This window comes from Felis catus, chromosome D4 (genome assembly GCF_018350175.1).
Source record: "Felis catus isolate Fca126 chromosome D4, F.catus_Fca126_mat1.0, whole genome shotgun sequence".
In the NCBI taxonomy this organism is placed as follows: domain Eukaryota; kingdom Metazoa; phylum Chordata; class Mammalia; order Carnivora; family Felidae; genus Felis; species Felis catus.
The window spans coordinates 46,142,897-46,163,993 of NC_058380.1; the positions used below are offsets into that span (position 1 = coordinate 46,142,897).

Below are 21,097 nucleotides of genomic sequence, written 5' to 3' on the forward strand. Positions count from 1 at the left end.
ATTTAACGTGAATTTTATCTGGTATATGTATTATGTACTATAGTCTTACCATAAAGTAAGCTACAGAAAAGAAGGTGTCATTAAGAAAATTCTAAGGAAGGGGCGCCTGGGTGGCTTAGTCTGTTGAGGATCTGACTCTGGATTGTGGCTCAGGTCATGATCTCACAGTTTACAAGCGTAAGCCCCATGTGCTTATAGCGTGGAGCCTGCTTAGGATTCTCTGTCCCGTGCGTGCGCATTCTCTCTCTCTCTCTCTCTCTCTCTCTCTCTCTCTCTCTCTCTCTGTCAAAAATAAATGAATAAAAACATTTAAAAAAAGAAAATCATAAAGAAAATACATTTATATACTTTACTGTACTTATCAAAGAAAATGTACTCCACTCTTGTCCCCTATGATTGTAAACCCCCATTGCCCTTGGTCAGCATTTCCTTCAGCATTAATCATGCCTTATTTTATGCTGGACAGGAGTATTGCTATTTATAGCAATTGAAGTTTAGGTCATTAAATGTTTCATTGAATGTACTGACACTTAAGTTATATGAAACACCACGGATAGGTGGGCAGGCTGTGTGAAGCAAGGTATTTCTCATTTGCTCCTTCCTTTGCTGGATCTCGACAGCCTAGCCCTGAAACCATTGGAAATATTAGTATTAAAGTCTTCATTTCCTCCTCAGGGCTGTCCCCTTCACTTGCCCCTGCAGGCTTGAGTGCTCTGAGGCTCCAGCCTCAACCACAGCTTCTCCTTGGTGCTGGCTCTCTGTTCCATCTCCAGCCCAGACCTCACTTCTGAGCTGCTGGCATTTGTCTGGACATCTTGATTGACTTAATCCTCATAATACCTGTATAAACGGGTGGATAAAATACATTTTATGATTGGAAATGGAAAATCAAAAAGATACGGCAGTTTGCTCTAAGCCATATAGCTAGTGGTTAAAGAGTTTTATTTAAAGTGAAAAATGTAAAATCTTCCACTTGACAGAGGAAATGAAAACTATAGTTAATAATATCACATGTATATGACATAACATAAAGCATAACTAATACATGTTTTGTCTTAAGATAGAAGTTCAGAACAGAGAGGAGTGATTAGGCAAAGAAGGGGTAGAAATAGAGGAGAGAGGGACAGAGATACGGTGTGGGTTCTATTGCGTGGACATTGGGGTATAGCTGCTAGAGGTTTTTGTGGCCCTGTTTTTGTACTCGATCATGGTTGTAAATGGGGATATTGCTAATACTTGACTCATGGAAGGCAGATACCAAGCCAGAGCTGGAGTACGTGGCACCGTTTTATTGGTTAGTTTTACAAAAAGAGAAAAGCCTCTGTTTATATGGGTTGGAACAGTCATTTGACCTGTTCTTCAACCCCATCTGGAATTGCTTTGGGGTTAACTTAGCCTTCCCCTGAGACACATGACAAAAGGTTGGGAGGAGTACAGGCTAGGTTTTCATCCCTGCAAAGCACGGAGGCCTCCTTACTGAGCCAGGTGGCTTTGGTGCCAGCTAGTGTCCCTGTTTGGTATGTGACAGGATGAAAGTAACAGATTAATTTTGGTAGGCGGACCCACCAGCTGTATAAACTGAACCAGTATATTCTCCATGCCGTTTCCTTCTCTCCCGTCCCCGGAAGTAGACATTAAGTGATCTACCTTCCCCTGTTTTCCCTTGGTCTGGCCCTCTCCAGCCCTCCCCTCTGTAGGAAAGATGAAGAGTCTCTTTCCCGTATTACTCATGAGTTCAAGTTGAGAACAATATAAAGGACATAGAAAGTGCTTTATTCTGAAAACTTCGGGTGAAAATTGCAGGGTGATTTGGCTCTGGCTCTGGGTTAATTTTAACCTCTTCTTTGTGGATTCAAAAATGTTTTACCAAAAAGTTGAACTAAGAGAGTTCAGAACTAATTATGATGGGTAGAGCAACAAGCTAAATGGGGTGGCAAAGAGATTCCCAAAAGTGGAGCAGGACAAATGGCTGCTTTTTCAGTGGGCCAAAGGCATAAAAAAATAAGATTGGGGGTAGAGGGCAGAAATTACTTTCATTAGAGACAGGTCAATCAAATGCAAGTTTAGGACCTCATCTGGAACTTGAAACTAAAAAAGCATTTGCTTTTAAAAAAAAAAAAAAGGGGACATTTTTGAGGGCATCAAGGAAATTTGCATGTGGTCTGTGTATTAGTTGGTGCTGAGGAATTAATTTTAATCAGATGTGATAATGACATTGCAGTGAAAAGTACACATATTTTGGTCCATCTAATGAGGGGTAAAATGACAAAGTCTGAGATTTGCAATCATGGAAAAGCTAACAGATGAGGCAAGCTTGACAACATTTGAATTGTTGAATCCAGGTGATGGATATGTATGGGGTTCACTGTACAGTCCTCTACATCTACAATGATTGGGAATTTTATAGTGACTTCTTAAGTGGTTTACCCAGCCTCCCAAGCCCAAAGTTGAGCTGTGCCTACAGTCCACTTTGGTTGTCCTGTCATAGTCACCAGACCTGGTGGGAAGCATTTTGCCACCAACCCAGAGCCAAAAAAGCCAAATACCATTCCAGAGTGGCTTTTCCAATAGTTGCCTTCACCATATCCAGAGCTATTGATTCTGGAGCAGGCACCAAGATGCTGACCTAGATAAAGTTGATTCACCAGCCTCCAGAGGATGGAGTGATGGCTTTTAAAAAAAATTTTTTTTCACTTTATTTTATAGGACCACCATAAGGCCTCAGACCTTCTATGATGGAAGTCATTCCTGTGCCAGAGGAGTATGCCATATTCCCATGGCTGAGCCGTTCTGCCCCAAAACGAGAGAGGTTTGTAGTCTTTCTAGAAGGTGCGCTAAAATAAGTTGTAAGGGCTTGGGGTGGCATCTAGAGTTAGACTAATTGGCTAAGCACATGGTCCCTCTTCCACCTCTCAAGCTTGCTTCTTGGGCAAGGTTTCACGAAGAGTATTCTCTGTGTCAGTAATGCCTCTCAGTCATTTATAAGCTGAATCACTCAAAGTTGCAAGCTACTTTTTATAGGACTTGATTTTGCTGTCAGAAAACCTTTTTTTAAGTTTATTTATTTTGAGAGAGAGGGTGCATGTGCGCACAAGCAGGGAAGGAGCAGAAAGAGGGAGAGAGAGAATCCCAAGCAGGCCCTGAGCTGTCCGCATGGAGCCCGACTCAGGCTCCCATGAACCATGAGATCCCATGAACCATGAGATCATGACCTGAGCTGAAACCATGAGTCGGATACTTAACTGACTGAACCACCCTGGTGGCCCAGAATACCTTTTAAATAATTTAGTGTGGGACAGCGTATTAGTCAAGGATGTATAGTCTAGAACAAGATTACCTTGGTTCTTGGATCAAACCTCTGCTCTTCTGCTTAGTTGTGTTTTGTTGGACAAGTTACTTAATGCCTCTGAGCCTCAGTTTCCCCATTTGAAAAATGAAGATAATGATAACCTGTACCTCATAGAAATGTGTGAGGGATATATAGGTTATCACTCATAAAGTGCTTTGAACTATACCTGTTACGAGACATCCAATGAGTGGGAACTGCTGTTATTAGTGATAATCTGTAAATTGTCAGATTGGCATCATTGACTTTTAAGATGAGTTTGGCTATTACTGTCCAGCCTCCTTTCCAGGATTATAGTAAAATCTCAGAACTACGGGGTTAGCCCTACAAATGCCAGTGGAAGTACCTAACCATGCCACTCATTCAGATAATTTCAACACCTACATATGGAAAGTAGAAGAACTTTTATGTTCAACCCTGCATAATTGTGTAAAAATAGGTTCCTTGTGGTTAATAGCAAGGGCATCTTAACCTCACTGTGATCTCAAAATTCTAGAATCTTAAACCAGGAGTCGCGGGGGATCGGGGGGCAGGGAAGCCATTTCAGATATACCACTGCTTGTTGGTTCCCTCTGATTTCTGTGAAAGTAATTTTTTATTTGTTTTAAAAAAATGGAAGGTTAAGTTTGTATTTTTGTATTTGGATGTATATGTTTCTGGGTAGTTAGCAGCAGAATATATCGAAATGTTGGTGCTAGTCTTCCCTCTGAAACACAGATCTGTCCACATAATGAATTTGTTTTCCAGGGTTAATTAGATGTATATAAAATTGTCATCCATTTCCAAATGGGGGCAGCTTGGGAAGAAATAGACTAGGGAGAGATATGCTTGAGATCTTGTCCCACAGAGAAAACACTGATTTACAGTACTAGGAGTAGAGGTAGGGTAAGGGAAATACTAATGATGTCTTCAGAACTCATGCAAATGTGGTGGCTTGGTGATAGTTTCCAGTAACAGAGTTTGGCCTCCCTTGAGACCACATTAACTCAGCAGTTATTGGTCTAGCCAAGTCAAGGGACCCCCCCCAACATTTAGAGTGCTAGGAAAGGCAGTTTAAGAAAATGGGAAAGGGGTGCCTAGGTGGTTCAGGCAGGTGAGCATCCAATTCTTCATTTCAACTCAGGTCTTGATCCCAGGGTTGTGGGATGGAGTCCCCACGTTAGGCTCCACACTGAATGTTGAGCCTGCTTGGGATATTCTCTCTCTCCCTCTGTCCCACTCTCTCCCTCTCCCCATTCCCACCCCCCTCCTCTTGTGCGTGTTCTCTAACTAAAAAAAAAAAAGAAAAAAGAAAAATAAGCCTTTGGAATATAACTTTATTCCTACATACTCTGAGAGATTTGTAAACATTGTCCAGAAATGTAAAGAGTAGATGGTGCTGCCCCTTGGTAATTATTACTTTAACTTTGAACATTCACATGACTTTTCATGTACTGATGAGGAAGGATTGTCAAGGTGAATTGTCAAGTGGCAAACAAGGTGTGAACAATGGTTGTACTGCTCTACCACTTGTGTTATATATAAAGAGGTAAATATGAAAATATTTACATGCAAATAGAGTCTTTTTGGAAAACTGACCCAAAAAACTAGTGATTTCCCTTGGGGAGGTGAATTGGCTCACTAGGACGTGGGTGGAAAAAATACTCGTCACAGAATAATATCCTTTTGTAGTGTTTATCTTTTGTCCCATGTCACTTCTACCCCCAAAATATTTTCACTTCATGTCGTTTTAGGAGGTAATCTGAAGACACAGTCTTTGGAAGTTCTAACACATAAAATATATTTAGCTTGGTGATCTAATATTGCTGATAATATTTGAAGGATGGTGGTAGGTTCAGGAATTCCATCATGATTGCTCAAAACATGTAAATGAAAGCATCTTGACCTCAGACCCAGAGATCTCTCAGTCAGCCTGTGGTTTGTATCTCTGGTACATAGTGTTGGAGTTCTCTGTTCTTGTGGGGGGTGCAAAGTGACGAGACCCCGGGGTCTGTCACTGTAGCTGGCCCACACCCAAAGAAGCCTTCTCTTCTTCCTCCTCACCATCATGCACCCACCTCCCAGAGTGATGTGAGAACTTAACACGCCATAATCCAATGTACCAAGTGGTTGTGCTATTCCTTCACTCATCTCTAGAGGTGCTCAAGTTTGGCCAGACATACAGCTTAGGTATTCAGGATTTTAAAAGACATTTAATGAAGACAGGACTGGGCTGGCTATATCTTTTAAAAACAATTTTTTAAATGTTCATTCATTTTTGAGAGAGACACAGAGCACCAGCGGGGGAGGGACAGAGAGAGAGAGAAAAACAGAATCTGAAGCAGTCTCCAGTCTCTGAGCTGTCAGCACAGAGCCTGATGCAGGGCTTGAATTCACGAACTGGGAGATCATGACCTGAGCCGAAGTTGGATGCTCAACCAACAGAGCCACCCAGGCACCCCTGGCCTGGGTATATTAAGAAATTTGGGGGTGGCGGGGGTAGGTAGGGGAAAGAGGAGTGATTTAGGCCTTTGAATTTATAACCTGTACTCTAGGGAAAAGTTTTTATTAAGCATACTTTTATTTTCAACATAATCTGGGATAAATAAACATGATATAACATCAACTGTTCACTGTCCTATGACTTGTCACGCTTCTAAATTTGGAGTTGCCAAAATTATTTAAGAAATAGGTTAATTTGCTTATGTGGTTCCGACACATGCAGGCTAGACATACTTTGGCCTAAATTGGAGACTTTATTGACATTGAGTCTCTCCATTTTATATTTAAAGCACCCCAGGAACCTTTGTCAATTATTTGGCAAACGTGTGTAGAAGGTGCCAAAATTAGCAATTGTTAGAAGACCGGTTTGGCTTTTTACACAGTGTTTACAATATGCCCAACACAGTTCTGTGATGTATATTCCTTAGCTCCTTTAACCTGCACAACACTTCTATAATACAATCTTAATTACCATTTTACAGATGAGAAAACAACATACAAAGATTAAGTGAATTTCTGGCAGTGCTTAAGTAGGTTAACAGTTAAGTTTAAAAGACTTAATTTTTTTTTTTTTTTTAGGACTTCATTTTTGTTTTTAATTAAAAAGGAATGTTGAAGCACAGGCTAGAAATTAATAACCTGAAGGTTAGATGTGCATTATTAATTAGATACTGGAAAAACTGATCAGGCTTTTAAATAATGTTTTTAGGGGCGCCTGGGTGGCTCAGTCGGTTAAGCGTCCGACTTCGGCTCAGGTCATGATCTCGTGGTCCGTGGGTTTGAGCCCCGCGTGGGGCTCTGTGCTGACAGCTCAGAGCCTGGAGCCTGTTTCAGATTCTGTGTCTCCCTCTCTCTCTGACCCTCCCCCATTCATGCTCTGTCTCTCTCTGTCTCAAAAATAAATAAATGTTAAAAAAAAATAATGTTTTTAAAATCCATGCATAGCCTTACCATTGAAAGAGATGCCATGATAAATTTATCCCTAGAGAGAAAAAACCTGCACAGCCTCATTCTGTTTCGGTATGTTTGTGGGAGAGGCAACAGGCAAAAGAGATTATGAAGAAATCATCTTCTAGCCAAGAAAAGCTTTTACAATGGTCTTTAGATTGTGTATGAAAGACCTTTCAGGAGCTTGGAAACTGTTCCTCGCATGTCTTTGAGATGTGACTAGAATCAGAACCTTAGCTCAGCCTCTGGGGTGAAGAGCTCAGACTCAAATCCATATTCACAACCCAGCTTAGTCTCTTCAAGCTGTTAAGAAATAAATGAAATTAAAGTATAAAAAGAAATGCCTAGTGTATAGAAAAAGCTCACTGTTTGCTTTTATTGCTGTAAGCCATATGTGCAAGGCGCTGGGGGAACAGGATTATGTAAGGAAGGTGAGGATCCAGGAAACACATTTCCATGATCTCCCAGGCTCTGTCTGAGGGCCTCCAGGTACTAGCCATTTATAGAAAAATACTTAAGTAATTAACTTGTTCAACATTGGGGAAAAAAAAAAAACAATATTAAACTGTTACTTACATTTGTATGTTTTGAGTTTGTGACTCTGTGTGTTTTCTAGGTCCTCATAGAGACTGCTAAAAAGTTAGGGCTCCGGTGCCACTCAAAAGGGACAATGGTCACAATTGAGGGACCTCGCTTTAGCTCCCGGGCAGAAAGCTTCATGTTCCGCACCTGGGGGGCAGATGTTATCAACATGACCACGGTTCCCGAGGTGGTTCTTGCTAAGGAGGCTGGAATTTGCTATGCAAGTATCGCCATGGCCACAGATTATGATTGCTGGAAGGAGCATGAGGAAGCGGTACGTGGAATTTGCTTCTGAATATATACCGCCTGGGTTTCCGGGTGCCACCAGAGCCATTGAGAGAGTGCCTTAACCATTTGTTTCTACTGTATTAGTTCCAGAAACCACCTTTCTACCAGGTCTTAAAGTCAGCTTTTTATATATGGTCAAATATTTTCTTTATAGTTCTCATTGGAAGATACAAAATAGGTCTCCAGAGAGAAGAACAAGACACTTCTTTCCAAGGATCAACAGTAAACAGTACATTGTAGACATGTAGGTGCAGTGGGAATTCATTTTGAGACTTGCGCCTTATTATTATTTTTTTTAATGTTTATTTTTGAGAGAGAGAGAGAATACAAGCAGGGGAGGGACAGAAAGAGAGGGAGACACAGAATCCAAAGCAGGCTCCAGGCTCTGAACAGTCAGCACAGAGCCCGACCCAGAGCTCAAACCCACGAACCATGAGATCATGACCTGAGCAGAAGTCAGACGCTTACCCAACTGAGACACCCAGGCACCCCGAGACTTGGGCCTTATTTTAAAGGTGAAAGTGTGTTTTGGTTGTAATTTCCTTATCCTGCGCTACGGGTTGTTTGTTTTCAAAGGGAAAGACCTATTACCTCTTCCTGGTAAGAGGACTCTGTGTTCATATCTGTTTAACCTGCCATGACTGGATGGATGATGCTTGGTGTAGGAATATGACAGCAGACAGTCAAGCCTGTAAGGGTCTAACATTCTGAGTTTTTGGGGGGCTTAGGGAGGAAGTACAGAGGTTAAGCAGACCAATGTAAGAAAGCTCAGGCTTATAAAGAAATAGTATGGTGAGAAGTACATATCCAGTTGACTCAACCAAGCATTTGAAGTCTGGGAAGCCTTTCTGGTGTATGTGCGGTGGGAAAGGCAGGCATGCGTGGGTGGAGTGGAGAGGAGGGAGGGAGGGAGGCAGCGCCATGTAGACTATATAAGGATTTCAGCGGGGAGGTTAGTAAGGAGTTCTGGGCAGGAAAGACGGCAAGGTCCAACTGGTATCTGAAGACACTCAACCACTTCAGTCAGGCTTCCAAAATAAATATTCTCATTGTGGAAAACTTCAAACAGCTACAAAAGTAGAGAGTCTAGTATAATGAACTCCCAGTTACCCATCACCCACCTTTCCTATGGCCAGTCTTGGGTCATATAAATATACCCCTACCCACTTCTCTCTCCCCTGCCCTCATTATTTTGAGTAAATATTTTTCCAAAAGGAGTCTCTTTTATTTTTTTAAATAAAATAACAAAATAACCACAATACCATTATTGTACCCCCAAAATACTGATACGAATTCCTAGTGTAATCAAATATCTAGACTGTTGACATTTTCCTTCCAGTCTTCTACAACCATTCACATCAGGGTCCCTTATAAGCCATACATTGCATTTGAATGATATACCTTTTTTTGTTTTGTTTTGTTTTGCTTTGTTTTGTTTTGTTTTGTTTTGTTTTGTTTTGAGAGAGAGGATGCATGCTTGTGCAGGAAGGGCAAAGGGAGAGGGAGAGAGAATCTTAAGTAGACTCCACACTCAGCACAGAGCCCAACACGGGGTTCGATCTCACAACCGTGAGATCATGTGCTGAGCTGAAATCAAGAGTCAGACACTTAACCAACTGAGCCACCCAGGCGCCCCTGGAATGATACACCTCTTATATCTCTTTCAATCTAATATTCCCCTGTCTTTTCACTCCTTGGATTTTACTTGAAGAAACTGGATCATATGTCTTGTCCTCTATCTCATTTTAAAATAGAGAAAGGGAGTGCTCGCTTCAGCAGCACATAGACTAAAATGAGAAAGGGACAAAAGTACAGTCAAGGAGTTTTGAAGTAAAGAACGAGTACAGGGCTGGCTGTTCTGAGCACACGTAGGGGAGCTGACATCTTCTCCAAGGTGACCCTTCCCACTACGTCAGAACTGCTTGTTTCACCGTCCATTTTCATACAAAACCTTGTAAGATATTCTTGCTGTCTGTCCATCTGTGTATATGGAGTTTGGGTTATACTTGAACACAGGTTCCTTGTTTTGCATCAGTAGCTTGGTGTGTAAGAGACTTCCAGATCCTGACACAGCATAATATCTGACTTGGCAGCTCTGGTCACCTAAGGGACAGCTCAGACTTGCGGTGTTGAGAAGCTGCCTCCAGTTAGCAGGAGGCTCCAGCCCCTGCCACACTCCCCAAGAGCAGATTGCTTCCTGCCTGTGGCTTTCTGCTCAGTCTGGTAACATCGGTCTCCTCTGCAGAGCAAATGGTGCTTTCCTTTAATACATGAGGTTTGGAAAGCAGTCAGTTGGAGTCGCTTGAGTTGAAAGCAGAGAAACTAAGCTGGGTGTAAGTGGTAAGGCATGAAGGCAGATAACGCTGAATGCCACAAGAAAAGCATAGATGAAGTTCGCATCATCAACCAGCCATGTGTGTCACTGTGCTTTAGACCAGATGTGCAGCCTGGCGTGGTGTGAAGATCTGGGAGTTGCCTAAACCCGCTGTCAAATTCCTGTTGCTCCATTTACTTGTAAGACGGGGCAGGTTATTTGATCCATTTACTCTTCTGTGGGATGGAGCCAAAAGTGAGGGGGGGGGGGGGGGAGGTGTATATAGTTTTGACCTTGCAGGATTTCTGGGAGAATTAAACCAAATGATACATGTTGAGCAAGTACCATAGTGCTGGCTCCTATGCAGGGGTGGTCATCGGATGGCAGCTATGACGGAGGGGGGTGCAGAAGTGTGAAGAAAACTTGACATTTGAGCTAGACATTAAACAGAGGATTTAGAGGGGTGCCTGGGTGGCTCAGTCGGTTAAGCCTCTGACTTCGGCTCAGGTCGTGATCTCATGGTCATAAGATCGAACCCCACATTGGGCTTTGCAGAGCCTGTTTGGGATCCTCTCTTTCTCCCCCTCTCTGCCCTCCCTTGCTCTAGCTCTTACGTGCTCTTTCTCAAAAATAAATAATAAACTTTAAACAGAGGGTTAGCTTTTATTATGAGGAGGTTAGTAGAGTGGGCATTTTGGGTAGAACCCAACATTAGGAACAAAGAAAAGAGAGGTCAGAGTATATAGAAATATCAGTCAAAAGGAAAAGTGTAAGGAAAAAAAAAGCAAATATAAGGTAAATCCCTTGGGTGCTTCATGAGCCTGCCCTGGAAGACTCTGCTTAAAGTATGCCTCTCCATGTACCTGGCAGCACCCAGCCCGTCACTGCTTCGTATCCCCGCAGTGAACGGTGCTCATCATTTTTTTCCAAAACACACCTCAGTGTTTGTGGGAGGGATTTGGACTTTATATAAACTCCAGGAAATAAGTAGAAAAGTAGTATAGTCCTTGTGTCCCTGAACCTCAGATCTGTTCTGAAGTACAGTGAGGTGTGACAAATATTCCACCTCTAATTATCCATTTTACATTCACAATTTTCAACTTCCTTATGAAGCAATTTCAGTCATATACAAAAGTAGATAATAGTATGAGCTTTTGTAAATCAACACCCAGCTTCATCTATGAACATACCAACTTAATGGCCAACCATATTTCATCTATACTCTGATCCATAATTTTATCCATAGACACCTAACATACATTATCATCACTTTCCAACAATAATTCCTTAACCTATCGAGGCAGAGTTCACGTTTCTAGTGATCTCTAACACCACAGTTTTTTACTTCCAAGTGTTCTGAAAAGAAACCAGGTCATTTGACCCATAGAGTTTCCCACCAGAGTTTCCCACCATCTGGATCACTGAAATCATCTCCTTGGGGTAGTTTGAAAGATTTCTCTGTCCGCTGTATTATTTTCTGTAAATTGACAGCTGGTTCTAAAGATTTTTCGATCCAGTTCAGGTGTCAGATGTAGTGTTTAGTTTTCCCATCAGGAAGCTCATTAAAGTGGACTATTTGTTTGGTTTGGGATTTTGTTGTTGTTGTTTCTGTGATATTAGCAGCTCATCCATTAATTCATTGGGAGCTATAAAAATGATGAGACTGATTCGTCTTGAAGACGTCTCTAAAGGGAAACGTGCTGGAGCATCTGGGTGGCTCAGTCTGTTAAATGTCAGACTTAGGCTCAGGTCATGATCTCGCAGTTTGTGGGTTCGAGCCCCTGCATCGGGCCCTCTGCTGACAGCCTGGAGTCTACTTCAGATTCTGTGTCTCCCTTGCTCTCTACCCCTCCCCCATTCATGCGCTCGCTCTCTCTCAAAAAATGAATAAACATTAAAAAAGATTTTTTTTTTTTTTAATTTACATCCAAGTTAGTTAGCATATAGTGTAACAGTGATTTCAGGAGTAGATTCCTTAAAGCCCCTTACCCATTTAGCCCATCCCCCCTCCCATAACCCCTCCAGTAACCCTCTGTTTGTTCTCCATATTCAAGAGTCTCTTATGTTTTATCCCCCTCCCTGTTTTTATATTATTTTTGCTTCCCTTGTGTTCATCTGTTCTGTGTCTTAAAGTCCTCGTATGAGTGAAGTCCTATGATATTTGTCTTTCTCTAACTAATTTAACATAATACCCTCTAGTTCCATCCACATAGTTGCAAATGGCAAGATTTCATTCTTTTTGATTGCCGAGTAATAAATACTCCATTGTATATATATTCCACATCTTCTTTATCCATTCATCCATCGATGGACATTTGGGCTCTTTCCATACTTTGGCTATTGTTGATAGTGCTGCTATAAACATTGGGGGGCATGTGCCCCTTCAAAACAGCATGTATCCCTTGGATAAATACCTGATAGTGCAATTGCTGGATCATAGGGTAGTTCTATTAAAAAAAAATTTTTTTTTTTAAGAGAAATATGTTCATCTTCTGATTGGTTAGCCAGTGTAGCAATGGTTTTAAGACTGGGATCCATTTTACTGTGGATGTGAGGAGAATTAGCCACATCTTTCTAGACCATGCTAACACATACTTCTGAGATGGTTTCTCAGGCATTATATTGAGAACCAGTGGTGCTTTTCAGAGATGTCATTAGGTTTCTCCAAGACCTTCCCCCTGGAAGCAAGACTGCCTTGAAAAATGCAGAGCTGGTGCTCAGGGGATTGGAATTGGAGTAAACTGACTTCACAGATGAGGTAGAAACTCGAGAAAATGGTCTGCGAAAAGCAGTGGAATTATAAATTGCTAGTAACACCCTGTGCTATTGTTTCTCTAGGTTTCAGTGGACCGGGTCTTAAAGACCCTGAAAGAAAATGCCAATAAAGCCAAAAGTTTACTCCTCACTACCATACCTCAGATAGGGTCCATGGAATGGTCAGAAACCCTCCAGAACCTGAAGGTAAGTATCCTTAGCCATCTTCAAGCAGACCCTTCCATAGACCTTCAGCTGCCTTTTTCTCTTATTTTCACTTCACTGTGATTTAGCCCGTTGTGTATTTTATACTAGTCTAGAAGTTCTCTACAAGTTTTCATGCTCTTTACTATCATACTAAAATTGAGTAGTTTTATGTTTTGGCCAATAATGCAAGACTGTTGAAAGTCGAGGTGGTGAGAGTTTTATTATCTAGTCCGCCAGATTCTTAACATTGTCATGCTTTGCAAGGTATCACTAAGTCATACTTTAAAGAAGATTGATTGTGCTTATGGTGCACATGGCTTACATTGTTGGCAAAGCTATTTGCTGTTTGGCAGATCCATGCAAAATTTAAAGCCAAAACACTAAGATAGCAATACCAAAACGGTGCCAAAGAATGTCTACCTAGGGCTGATGTTGTGTCAAATTAAGACAGTGATTAATGATAAACATGGGATGGGTTTGTAGATTGGTAGCTTTTCAACTCTAGTAGTAATTCCCAGAATATAATTTAAACAGACTGCTAAACTCAGAGACTCATGATTTTTATTTGGACATTTTGTGACTCTGATGATTAACCCCATTGGATAAGGAATTGCCTCAAATGGATTGGATATTATATTCCCCTACTATCCAGAGAAGGTAACTAGCATGTTCTAAGGCCTAGAACACACCTGTACTCTTGGATCTTATGACAGGTAGTTGAGAGAGGATTTGAAAAGTTGGTAAAAGCCCTCCCTACCTGAACTGCTACTACCAAGGAGCCCTGGAATGAGAGCCACGATTTCAGTGTGATGAAGACACCGTGTGGTGGTCAGTGATGGACAACTGCTGGGCTTGGAGGAACCATGATTTGGAGTGGATGCTGACTGCATGGTATAAATGCTCCAGCACAGCTGACTTCAAGCTGTCCACACAAAGCCACAGATAGATACACAGAGCTGGTTCTTGCAAACTGATATAGCAGGCTGCAGCACACCCTATAACAAGGTGTCTGTCAGCCTTAAGGACTGGCAAAGTCAAGAATATTGGAATTTGTATTCTGTTTTCCCACTAGACTTCAAGTCCATAAGGGACAGGAAATACATGTGTTGGTTTCAACCTGTATACCTAGGAGATACATGTTCTTAAGTGAGTAAACGATAGCCCTTTTCCCCCATCATAATTGAATACAGGCAACCCTTACTATAATTAAGAAGGAAAGGGAAACAATAATTTCTAAGAATAGGGAGTGTTATAACCAGAAACCGTTATATTTTCCTGAGTGCAGTGCAGTAGGAGCAGCATAACGTTAGCTTGTCTAAACAAGCACACTATTGATTGTGGGAAATATGACTCATACTTTTGCAGCTGCTGAGGCTAATGTCACCTGCAAAATATGATGGGTTGTTTTTTTTTTTAGGTTTTCCAACTGACCGTATTTTGACCATGGTCTTTTGAATTTGAAGATAATTTCCCAAGCAATAAATTATTTCAGCCTCATTTTTAAGTAAAAAATGCTTGAATGGTAGAAATTCATGTGTTCCTTTCCTTCTGAGAAACTTCTGAAAGTATGTAAAAATAGTGTATTTCTGTATATATGCATTTTTAAAGAGGGTTAATAGGTGTAGCTTTCATCAGATTCTCAGGAAAGAAATTGATCATCAGATTCTGAAGAAAATGAAGAATTGCTGCTCTAGACAAAACTAAGAATCATGACCTCCATTCTGTCACATTAAGGGACACCCTACTAATAACCGCTTATTCTTTTGGGGTTTTCTGGGGTAGCATGTTCAGACCTCTGTACACTGAAATGTGTATCATCCATTCACTCGTGCATTTCAGAAACACTTAGTACCCGTTGTGTGTCCAGCTGTGGTTTATAAAGATACATAAGACTCGCTGTGATAAAGAAGATCCTATTATGTTTGGAGATACCAGTATGTTAAAATTTCAAGGATTTTTTCCAGTGGGATAAGGTGAATGACAGAGATTGCGTTAAATTAATCGAGGCTGGAGGTTGGTGCATAAAATGTGTCCTAGTGGATGTGAAAGGGAATAGAGATCTGAGAGAATCTGAACAACCTTCTTGAAATAAACACACTTTACAGGAAAGGAGAGAGAGAGGAACAAAGAGTTACGAGCTATGTCCCAAGTCCCACCTCTGGTTGGTTGTTTTTAAGCTTTGGTGAACATGAGAATTTTCTGAGGAGTGTACACCATGAGTCCTCACTCTCTGAAATCAAAATCTGGTTTGGGGCACCTGGGTGGCTCAGTCGGTTAAGCATCCGACTTTAGCTCAGGTCACCGTCTTGAGGTCTGTCAGTTCAAGCCCTGTGTTGGGCCCTGTGCTGATAGCTCAGAGCTGGAGCCTGTTTCAAACCCTGTCTCCTTCTCTTGGCCTCCCCTTCTCATGCTCTCTCTCTCTCAAAAATAAACATTAAAATTAAAATCTGGTTTGTAATAAGTACTCCAGGTGATTATCCTGATCCTAAGAATCACTACCTACAGCAAGTGCTTGGTTAACTGTAATCTATGCCTGCTTTCTTCCTTTTAGAATACAGCCCAGTTTTCTGTTTTATTACCAAGACATTAAAAGAGCATGGCTGCCTAGAAGACCAGAAGACTTTCTAATTCCAGTCATTTGGGAAATTTCTGCCTAGTTAATGGAAAAAACATGGAAAGACATGCAGCTCTCATGCCCCTGCCTGCTAAGGAAGAACATGACAAGACATGCACATATCAGAAATGCCTTCTAGAAGGCTTGGACTGCTTCAGAAAACAGAAGGAAAGCAAATCACCAGTTAAACACGTGGAAAAATTCTTAAAAAGACAAGACCCCATTTGCCCTTCCCCCAGTAAGTTTGTAATAATACAGGGTAGGAGATAACATCCAGCTTCCTATGTTACCAAGGAAATATGAAGAAGAACTGGAATTCCTAGACTATTTATTGGTGTAACTGTAAATTCATACAGTCTTTCTGGAGGGCAGTTTGGTAAAATTCCTACAGTTTTAAAAAGTTTTAAAAATACCCTTTGTGCTGGCTACTCTAGTCCTAGGACTTTATCTTTATAAAATTATCAGAGATACAAAGAATTATGTATAAAGAAGGATGTCTAATATAGTTATAGTTATAATAACAAATATACAAAACAATCTGAATATCCAACAGTTGGAGGTAAATTATGACCTAGCTCTAATTAGATTGTGAAGCAGCCAAGTAAAGATCATGTTTTCACATATTTAATGTCCTAAAGAAATGACTGATCTGTAATATGAAATGACAAAAGGATATGCGTAAGCATTTTACATTGCTAATTTTGTCTTTAAATTCTGCATTGATGTATAAAAAGACTAGAAATGAATATATTATAATCTTTTGTTACCATATTGGGGGGAGGGAAACAATTTTAATTTTCTTTATATTTTTCTGTGTCTTCACATTTTTCTACAGTGAATATAATCAAATGGTAAAGCTGTCTTAAAAATAAAAAAGACCCAATTCTTGAAAAAATACAGGTGTAATGATACAAAATTTAAGATGGTAATTCTAAGAAGAGTTCTGTTTGAGTTCGATCTTCATGAGTGACTGTACAGTCAGAACGATATTTGGGCTTGCCACAACTTGAGAAAAACTGGGTGTTTAATACTCAGATAGTCTTAAACCATGTAAGAGACTATATACACACATTATAGTGTGTCAGGTATTTTTAAAATTAATATTTGATCTTTGTTTCTACTTCTTGAGTTGATGAATTATCTTACATGAGTTAGTGGTTTAGATTTTTTTATAAAATAGAAGCTTGCTTCTTACACTGCTTTTTGTTTTTATAGGAATGTGTTTTGTTCTGTCACAGGGAGATCTTTTTTTTTTTCCTCAGAATTATTACTTTTCACTGTGGGCTGTTACTGGATCCTTTAGTGATGTATCCTGTTTAAAGAGTCTGTAAAGTCCATGTGTTTGTGTCTAGGAGATTGGCTTCAAGATAATCTGCTAATTATAAACAATAAAATAAACCAGTTACCCCCAGCATTAAAACATGGAGCTGTTTGGGTTACATGTGATTATGACTCTCGCATTCTCCAATACAATGATTCAACTCTGGTTGCGCATTAGAGATGCACAGATGGCCTAATGAATCTGAACCCAGGGTTGTCTGGGTCTGTAAACCCTGATTCACTACTCTGTAATACTATACCTTCCTTTTCTTCATTCTTAGAAGTCTGAGGATATCAAGGCAAAAACGTGGGCATTTTTCTTGCTGCCTTCAGAAAGCACAGTTTTCCCCCAATGACTTAGGTACTTTTCTTGATTCACTAGCCTTTTCTAGCAACCTCATTTTCAGAGTTCTCATTTGGCATATACTCCTGTCTTTTTGTTGTTACCCATCAGTCAGTCTTTTTTTTTTTTTTTCATTTTTTTTAAATGTTTATTTTTGAGAAAGAACATGAGCAAAGGGGGGGGCATTTTAAGTTTATTTATTTTGGGGCACCTGGGTGGCTCCGTTGGTTAAGCGTCCGACTTCAGCTTAGGTCATGATCTCATGGTTTCAGGGATTCAAGCTTCACATAGGGCTCTGTGCAGACAGCTGGAGCCTGGAGCCTGCTTCAGATCCTCTGTCTCCCTCTCTCTCTCTGCCCTTCCCCTGCTTGCACTCTCTCTGTCTCAAAAAATAAACATTAAAAAAATTAAAGTTTACTTATTTTGAGAAATAGCACGCACATGCACGAGCAGGAGAGGGGCAGAGAGAGGTAGAGCTAGAATCCCAAGCAGGCTCCTAGCCATCAGCGCAGAGGCAGACGCAGGGCTGAAACTCAGGAACAATGAGATCATGACCTGAGTTGAGATCAAAAGTCAGATGCTTAACCACATGAGCCACCCACGTGCCCCAGCTGATACCTTATTCTTAAGGACTATGTAGACTTTCTTCCTGGGATGCTTTTTACATGATCTTTCACTTTTTTTTTTTTTTTTTTTTTTTTTTTTTTTTTTTAGCTACAAAATTAAGGGAACGCATTGGTCAGTTTTGAAATACTTTTCAGTTTCCCTAGTGAAGGTTATGGGCATAATGGAAAAGTTGTAGCATAGTAACTTAACCCTCTGGAAGAGTGCCAAGTTACTGATTTGTGCATTTGCATCTACTTAAAAACTTTACTGATAATGCATTGTTTTGCATTGTTTTTCATGATTTTGTGGATAAACCAGAATCCTTCATATGTAGAGTGTTAATCAAAAAAGGAGAAGGGTGGAATACCAGGGTTATATTTGAAACTTGACATGTTTTGGGGCTCCTGGGTGGCGCAGTCGGTTAAGCGTCCGACTTCAGCCAGGTCACGATCTCGCGGTCCTTGAGTTCGAGCCCCGCGTCGGGCTCTGGGCTGATGGCTCAGAGCCTGGAGCCTGTTTCCGATTCTGTGTCTCCCTCTCTCTCTGCCCCTCCCCCGTTCATGCTCTGTCTCTCTCTGTCCCAAAAATAAATAAACGTTGAAACCTGACATGTTTTGCAAGTTAGCCTGAGTGCATTCTGGAGTCGTTTATAGTAGGCAAAAGCTTAGGAATGGCTAAAATTCTCAAAGGAGTGGGGGCATCTAAATAAGATACATCAGCTCAAATAAATGATGTGTATCTTTATGCACCAGAATGGAATGATGTCTGTTACAAGTGGAAGTCAGAAAAATACTGGATGTGTGGATAGTGTATTTATGTTTTATGTTCATAGAAAGTTTCTGGTAAGAAGCTTGGTGATAACCTCTGAGGTATGAATCAAGAGATCTGTGTACTTCATGTCTTTCTGCACTGTTTGAGCTTTTTACTGTAAGCATCTACTCTCTTAAATTGATACCTTTAAAAAAAAAAAGTTTATTTGAGAGAGAGCATGTGCAGGAGGGGCAGAGGGAAGGGGGGGGGGGTGGAGAGAGAATCCTAAGCAGGCTCCACACGGTCAGTCTGAAACCCCAATGCGGGACTTAAACTCCCAAACTGTGAGGTCATGACTTGAGCCAAAATCAAGAGTTGGATACTTTAACCCACTGAATCACCCAGGTGCCCCTTAAATTGATACCTTTTAAGGAGTGGACTCTAGAGGAGACCTGGCTTTGTAAAATAAAATAATCTCTCTTAGTTTGACATTGAATTCTGTTAAATCATGTCTGGAACACTATCCAGTTCTGGGCACAACATTTTTAGGAGAACACTGACCATCTAAAAAGCACCAGTTTAGGAAGGTGTGAGGATTGGGAAGACCATGCCACATAAGTAGTGGTTAAAGGAATTGAGAATTTCTAACCATTGAAGGCAAAACTTTGAGAATTTCCAATATATAAAGGGCTATCATTCAGTTAAGGACTTCCCTATCTCCCTCACTCTTTGATAAACCTCCATAAAGGCAGGAACTGTGTCTTTTTCACTGGAACCCTTAGTTCCTTGTGCTTGGCACAAGTTCAGTGAATATTTGCATATATGAAAATCTGATCATTCCTGTGTAATTCTGACCTGGTCAAAGACCTCACTCTAGTGGTTGCCCATCTCTCCATGCTCAAATTTTCCCTCTTTGCATCATTTCTCTCTGCACACAAATAATGCTGTTACTTTCTCCCATTAAAAAAGAATTCTTGGCCACAATCCAGTATGCTGTTTGTCTTACTGCTTTGCCTTTCATTGGAATATAACCCCCAAAGATCTATTCTGTCTCCAATTCCTCCTTTCTTCAGCTCACTCCAATCTAGCTTTTCCAGCACTCTACTTTCAGCACCACCACTACCACCATTTTCAAGGTCACCTCCTTACTAAATCAGTCAGTTCTAAGATTTCATCTTTCTTTTTCTATCAGCCGCATTTGATAGATTTCATCTGTCCCTCCTTCTTGATAAATATTCCTCACATGGCTTCCAAGGATGCTACAGTCAGTTTTCCTTCTACCTCAATGGTTGCTACTCAATCTTCTTTTCTGATTCCTGCTGTTCTCTCAGATCTTTTAATGTTCCCTGCCCCAGGGCTCAATTCTTGGACTTCTCTATCTTCACTCATTCCTCAGTGACTGTTTCCCATCTCCACCCCCACCCTCGCCGCCACCAAATCTCTGCCATCTCTTGGTAGTTGGCAGTTTTATGGCTCTGGTCCCTCAGACCAAAATCATGGAGTTATCCTGGACTCTTCAAAACCCACATTCACACCAGGAAGATGTTTATTCATTCTACCATCCAAAATATATCCAGAAACGGACACCCTCACAACAGCTACTACCTCTACCCTGGTCTGAGCCACTCACCTCTCACCTGGGTATGTGATATTCTAAGTGGTCCTCTTTTCTTCTTTTCTACTCCCATACAGCAACCCAGGATCCAGAATGATCCTTGTAAAACATGAGTCATTCCTTTGCTCAAACTCTTTCACTCAGAATAAGAGCCCAAATCCTCACAATAGTCCACGAGTCCTCGTGGAATCTGCACGTCCCTCATCTCTGACTTCCTAACTACCATCCTCTGTGCCACCGGCCTTGCTTTTCCTGGAGCAGATCAGGCCGTCTCCTGCCTTTAATACCAGAGTATTTGCTTTATATTCCTTCTACTTGGAAAACTTCTAGATAACCACGTGGTTCACTCTATCACCTTCCAATCTCTGCTCAAAAATCACAGTGCATCAACCCAACATCCTATTTTAATGGAGGGCAATGATTCTCACTCCACAGCCCCTGCCCTCCTGCCCATTCCCACATGAATCAATTTTTTTCTTCCATAAGCTATTAACACCTCCCAACAAATCTAATATTTATTCGTGTTTGCTTGTTTGATTTTTGATAACTTCCACCCCCATTCCCTAGAAATGTACACACTGTGAAGGCAGAAATCTTGTTCACTGATAGATATCCCAAGGGACCAGGAAGTGGCACTTGGTAGGCTTTCAAGCCAATACTATTTTGAATGTACAGCTTCTTATTGATTATCACAATTTGCAAAGCCCTGCATGTCCTGACATATTCTGGCTTACTCCAGCCTCTTCTATCTCCCACACCTGACAGCACTACAGACTAGTGCTATCCCTAGAAATATAATGTGAGCCAATATGTAATTTTAAATTTAGGGGCCACATTTTTTAAAAGCCAATTAATTATAATAATATATTTACTTACTCTATCCAAAATATGTCAACATGTAATCAGTGAAAAGTCAAAAAATTTTACAC

General features: G+C 40.9%; 1 protein-coding gene across 3 annotated transcripts in view; it reads left to right on the forward strand.

The window, feature by feature from the left end:
• Positions 1-16,958, forward strand: part of MTAP (methylthioadenosine phosphorylase) — a 49,248-nt gene extending 32,290 nt beyond the window's left edge. The window contains exons 5-8 of one of the 3 annotated variants that reach the window (XM_019816044.3): positions 2,707-2,809; positions 7,392-7,631; positions 12,798-12,920; positions 13,634-14,274. In XM_019816044.3, coding sequence (XP_019671603.1) covers positions 2,707-2,809; positions 7,392-7,631; positions 12,798-12,920; positions 13,634-13,681 — 514 coding nt within the window. In that variant the 3' untranslated portion in view covers positions 13,682-14,274. Of the gene's footprint in view, positions 1-2,706; positions 2,810-7,391; positions 7,632-12,797; positions 12,921-13,633; positions 14,275-14,337; positions 14,446-15,471 lie in introns of those variants that run through there. The other 2 variants (XM_011288610.4, XM_011288609.4) reach the window with 2 other exon arrangements.
• The last annotated feature ends 4,139 nt before the right edge of the window (positions 16,959-21,097 follow it).